Here is a 6000-nt window from a genome sequence, read left to right on the forward strand (position 1 = left end):
TCACATGCCTGAGTGTTTTGTAATCACAGAATCAGAGAAACATTCAGGTTGGACAAGACCCTCAGGATCACCAAGTCCAACCCAGAACCCTACTCTACAAGGGTCACCCCTAAACCATATCCCCAAGCACCACATCCAAACCACCTTTAAACACATCCAGGACTGGTGACTCAACCACCTCCCTGGGCAACAGATTCAAATCCCTGACCACTCTTTCTCTGAAAAAATGATTCCTGCTGTCCAGTCTCAATTTACCCAGTCACAGCTTGAGGCCATTCCCTCTTGTTCTATCACTAATTACCTGGGAGAAGAGACCAGCAGCAGCCTCTCCACAAGGTCCTTTCAGGTAGTTGTAGAGAGCCATGAGGTCTTCCTTCAGCTTCCTCTTTTGCAAACTATCCATCCCCAGTTCCTTCAGTTGCTCTTCATCAGATTTATTCTCCAGGCCCTTCCCCAGCTTCCTTGCCCTCCTCTGCACTGGCTCCAGCACCTCCACATCTCTCTTGTATTGAGGTACCCAAACTGGACACAATACTCAAGGTGTGGCCTCACCAGAGATGAGTACAAGGGGACAATCACCTCCTTATTTCCTGAAACATTTCTTCCAGAAATGATGCTTCAGCACCAGGAGACTCAACACTTTGGAGCTGACAAGACATTCAAAATACTTCCAGAAACAAGGATGCACTGTTGCTTGAGGCTGATAGAACAAGGGGGAGTTGGCAGCAGATTATTCTTCTTTCCCCAATTATTCTACAAACACTTCTCCCCACTCCTGTTTGTTTGTCTCTGCTTTCTAGTTAATGCTTTGTGACATGTAAACCTTTTTGTAATCTGTTGCTATGCCAAACGTGTGAGGATAGCAATAAAAGTACCTTCAGCCCTGAGGTTTTCAGATATACCTTGAAAATATCAAAATGCATAGAAGGAAGCCAAATTATTTCATAGGAATGTTCTCACTGTTAAATGTGATTAGTTTTAGGGTTTGCAAGTACAGTGCTGAAATCCATTCTTTAAATGGAAATTACATCCTGGTGCCAGATACCAATAATTGATTTAGCTGACAGACACAGAACATTTGAGAAACCATTAAAACAATTGAGAATTTAAATTGAATTAATCCACCTTCTGTATTCACTGTGAGATTTTTTACCAAAAAAATGGAGAACTTTGGGGTTTTTTCCCCTTAGGAGACATTTCTTAAAATGCAGATGCACTCAAAGTATTACAGAATCACAGAATGTTAGGCGCTGGAAGGGACCTCGAAAGATCACCCAGTCCAACCCCCCTGCCAGAAGAGGATCACCTAGACCAGATCACACAGCAAAGTATCAAGGCAGGTTTTGAATATCTCCAGAGAGGGAGACTCCACAACCCCCCTGGGCAGCCTGTGCCAGTGTTCTGTCACCCTCACAGTGAAACAATTCTTCCTTCTGTTTCCATGAACCTTGCGATGCCTCAGCTTGCACCCATTGCCCCTTGTGCTGTCATTGGACATCACCCAGCAGAGCCTGGCTCCAGCCTCTGGGCACTCACCCTGCACATCTTTATCAACATGAATGAGGTCACCTCTCAGGCTCCTCCTCTCCAAACTAAAGAGCCCTCAGCTCCCTCAGGCTCTCCTCATACAGAAGATGTTCCACTCCCTTAATCATTTTTGTGGCTCTGCGCTGGACTCTTTCAAGCAGTTCCCTGAGGTCCTTCTTGAACTGAGGGGCCCAGAACTGGACACAATATTCCAGATGTGGCCTCACCAGGGCAGAGTAGAGAAGGAGGAGAACCTCTCTTGATCTACTCACCACAGCCCTTCTAATCCACCACAGGATACCATTTGCCTTACTGGTCCCAAGAGCACATTGTACAAAGTACAAAAGGAATTTTTTTATTATGTCATAATAAAACAGACCCAATTAGCAAGCAATAATGGCACACAGGTGTATAACAGATCCCCAAGGTATGGCTCTTAACCCAGCCCTATGGTTATGGGGTTATGACTGAATTGTCTGCCAGATATTATTTTTACACTTACAATACATCTGCGGCAGAAGCTTTGCTAAGAGCTTGCTGGATGGAAAGCTGATTTTCAGTGGCTTGGTCAGACAAGCACAGCACAGGGCTTTCCCCTTGGAGCAGTGTGTGGGATGGGGATTTGCCCAAACCACCACACTGGGAAGAGGTTCACACCTCCTCTGAGCCTGAAACCAGAAGCTGTTGACCTTTGGGAAAGAAGGAGGAAGGGGCCACATGCAACCTCTCCCCAGGGAGCCCTGGGGTCACTCTGGCAGGCAAGCCCCCAGGGCTGTGCTTTGGAAAGCAGCCTAGTGCAAAGAGTAGGGCATTTTCCTTCATATTTGCTTCTCCTACTACATTTTCAGCAGAGATGATATCTCTTTTCTCTTCTTAAAGGGAAAGTAATCTTTTGAACTGCTGTTTTTTTAAGAGAACAGCTTAAATGGCTTCTCTAAACACAAAAGTGTGTGCCATAGGGGGAAGCCAGGCCATGCAGCCAATGAAAATGTGAAATCCTTGTGTGTCTGGGAGCCATCTACAAATGTCAAATATGTGCAAACCTCTTCAAAGCCATTTTTGAGGTCTGGGGATTTAAACCATTGCAAAGCAATTGGTAATGTATGAAAGAGAATAAATCTTGATGATACCTGTACCTCAGCATTAACTAATCTCAATATAATGGAAAAAACCCACATCCAATTAAGCAGAAATGATAACAAATATAAATGCTTTATAGCATCCTACAGAGCTTAGCAGGAAAAAAAATACATTGTTATTATTTCCCAAAGGTTTAAAAAAAAAAAAAAAGAATGAAATTGTCGTCAAAGGATGTGCTTCTCTGAACATTAGGCTTCCCTAGATGTTATCTTAAAAGCTATGTGAAATGACTACAGAACCATAATGGCTGTGTTATTAAATGCTGTAAGACTTTCCCCCAAAGGATATCTACATGACTGTTGTGGCCCTCAAAAATCTTATTATTTTAATATCTTCAAATGAATGGACTGTTCAAACCATTGGGAATGAATTACAGTGTACTAGGTCTGCACATTTTAAAAGCTTTAAAAGAAACAAAACCCCTTGGAAGATATTATGCATAGTGTTACTGTTACTCAGTGCAGAAATCTATCATCTCTTATTAGCTACCCTCCTAATCATCCTTCTCTTGTAAATTCCTTGAATGTAAACCACCAGACTCTGTGGTCACATCAGAGACATTAGAGAGAGAGAGAGAGAGAAAGGCCATGTGTCTTCAGATTCATGCTTAAGGCTCATTTTTATGTACAGGCTTAAAACGTGCACCTTTTTAGTCACTGCCCTCATGTGAAAGACACAGGTAGGACCTGTAGAGGTAGGTGAAATGAGGAGAATACTGTGGAGCAAACAAGACTGAAGTCTACTCTGCCTTAGCAGCAAACATAGGGGACATGAAAAACACTCTAAGGTGAAAGGTTTGCTTAGATTTAAATCCCCAGTAAAGACAAGTCCCTTTGGAAAGCTGTTTGCTAGTCAGAACATCCTAAGAACTGGTGGATATTCCACTTCTTATTTTCATTTCACGAGCCTGGTATTTGAGGTTGCAGAACACATACTCCATATTTACCTGAGGTTCCAATAGCAGAGTAACTTTAAATAAGAAACTCTGAACAGCAAACCAATGCTGCATTGGTGATAGCACACATGGAATTGCTTTTCAGGAGGAGAAAACCAAGGAAGGAGTGAGGAGAAAAAACCCAGCAACGTGGCTCTGCTGCAGACAGAGCAATTCAAGCAGTAATTCACTGCTGAAGACCTTGACAAATCTCAGCTGAACCATCTCATATGTGACACCGAAGGAATCCAGGATGTTAGCTAGAAGCATCTCTATTGACAAACACAGAATAACAGACAGAAGAAGGCGAGAGATGATAGCAATTTGCCATAAAATCTGGGGAAAAGTTCCTCAAAGGAGAGCTGGAGGAACCATCCTCTCACCAACTTTCCCCTCCCTTTGCACCCAGCGTGGCTGATGAAACTGTAAAATCGATATGAAGTGGGATTTCCAGGGCCCTGGCTCAGCTGACAACCAATTTGTTTTGCCTTTGCCTAGCAGGGATTTTCCATGCCATAGCCTCTCGTTTGAGATGTAAGTCATCCCAGCATTTGTTAGTGTCACAGCCAGAGCCAGATGATGTTTATTCTGCTAACATCCAGTCGGACTCTGGCAGTGCCCATTGAGGTCAGGGCTCTATTTATAGAAGCAGATATACATTGAGATTAATTTCCTTTCCTTTGCTGTAACCTACCCAAGCCCATTCAAAACAGAAAGAAACACGCAGACACGCAAGTAATACACTAATAGGGCCAGATCCATGAGTTAGCACAGCACCATAGAAGCCAATGGAAATAAAAGCATGTTAGAGGATCTTGTCTATTATTTCTCAAAGGGAAGGGAGGGGTTTAAAAAAACCCTGAAATTATAAAGCAAAAAACAAAAACAATCAAGCAACAAAATGTCCCAGCATTGGCAGTACAGGTCTGCAATGCAAAATCCCTCCACCAAGATCTGAAATCTGAAGTATGTTTTTTTTTTCTCCTGTGTTCCCAGTCACCAGAAAGTGCAGGAATGAGAGGGCAGAGCGCTCCAAGCAAGTAGAAGTAACAAGACTTAAAGCAATTTACCTGCTGAAACTGAGAAGTCATTGTCAACGTACGTGGTCTGAGAGAAAGCAAAGCAGAAGAAAAGCTGCAGGTAAGATCCCCAGACAAGCAAGCTGAGGACCAACATGCTGGCTGTACCCTGGCAGATCCCAGCTCAGAGGTGCAGGGCTGCTTTGGGGATCTCTCTCTCTCCCCTCACTCCCTCTCTGCCTTGCTAGCTCCCTGCCTCTTCCCTCGCTGTGGGATGTGTGTGTGTGTGTGTGTGTGTGTACGTCTCTCTCTCTCTCTCTCTCTCTTTCCCCTCCCTGTGCCTTTAGGAAGAAAGAATGCCAACCATTTCCCATTAAATCTTCTCCTTACACTAGACACAGTTATATTTAACTCCTGCACTGGATCAGTTGCCCCTATTGTAGCCATTAGCTGCTAAAACTGGGGCTTGGGGGATTCTGGTTTTGATAACAGAACTAAAAAAAAAAAAAATGCACTTTGGATAATAATAATGATGATGATGATGAGCAGGAAAGGGAAAAATGATGACCTGGACTATAAACAGCATCTTTTGTTGCAACCAGACACAGACATAGAGATGGATAAAATCCCTGATTGATAATCTTCTACAGGTCACTAATTGCCTTAATAAGAGGCAGTGACCTAACATCTGCTTATCACTGGTAGCTACAAGCCTTGCATTCATCTCCCGAGCGCAGCCCAGGCAGGGGGATGCCACAAAGACTTCACAAGCTGCAGGACAGATGATTATTTCAGCTTTAAGTGAAAATGACAGTATCATTGATAGTGCCAGGCATCGTGGGACTGCAAAGAATTTACTGACAGGGTGCAACAGGTGGAAGAAACAATATGTGTGCTCTGATGGGGTGAGTAAAACGCTCTCAGCCCCGGGGGGTGGTGACAGTCAACACATGAATGACACAGCGCTGCGGGAAGCAAACAAACCTCTGACTCTCTGAAAAGCAATGTGTGCTCCATGTCACCTGGACAAAAGCCTTCTGTGTCTTATTGCAAGCTTTGAGAAGTTCCCTCACCTGAACAATTAATAGAGGGATCCTCTTTTCTGCCTGGAATCTAACAGTGGTTTCCATGAAAACCTTTTTCCTGTGAACACCATCATTGCTCCCTCCCTTCCAGAGAGAGATGGCTTTCTTTGCCCCTTGTTGACCTCACTGATGTTTGCAAATATGTGAAGAGTGAAATGTTGGGAAGATGGAGCCAGGCTCTTCTCAGGGACAGCCAGAGATCGGACAAGGGGCAAAGGGTGCAAACTGGAGCAGAGGAGGTTCCATGTGAACACAAGGAAAAAATTTTCACAGTGAGGGTGACAGAACACTGGAA

At 43.9% G+C, this 6000-nt stretch overlaps 1 protein-coding gene across 1 annotated transcript in view; it reads right to left on the reverse strand.

Annotated features, from left to right (window-relative positions):
- Positions 1–4994, reverse strand: part of COLQ (collagen like tail subunit of asymmetric acetylcholinesterase) — a 53134-nt gene extending 48140 nt beyond the window's left edge. Inside the window, exons 1-2 of the mRNA XM_054384892.1 lie at positions 4850–4994; positions 4672–4803 (exon numbers count right to left, since the gene is read on the reverse strand). Coding sequence (XP_054240867.1) covers positions 4672–4803; positions 4850–4994 — 277 coding nt within the window. The remainder of the gene's footprint in view (positions 1–4671; positions 4804–4849) is intronic.
- Between the last annotated feature and the right edge of the window lie 1006 nt (positions 4995–6000).

The sequence above is a fragment of the Indicator indicator genome, chromosome 11, assembly GCF_027791375.1.
Source record: "Indicator indicator isolate 239-I01 chromosome 11, UM_Iind_1.1, whole genome shotgun sequence".
Lineage (NCBI taxonomy): Eukaryota > Metazoa > Chordata > Aves > Piciformes > Indicatoridae > Indicator > Indicator indicator.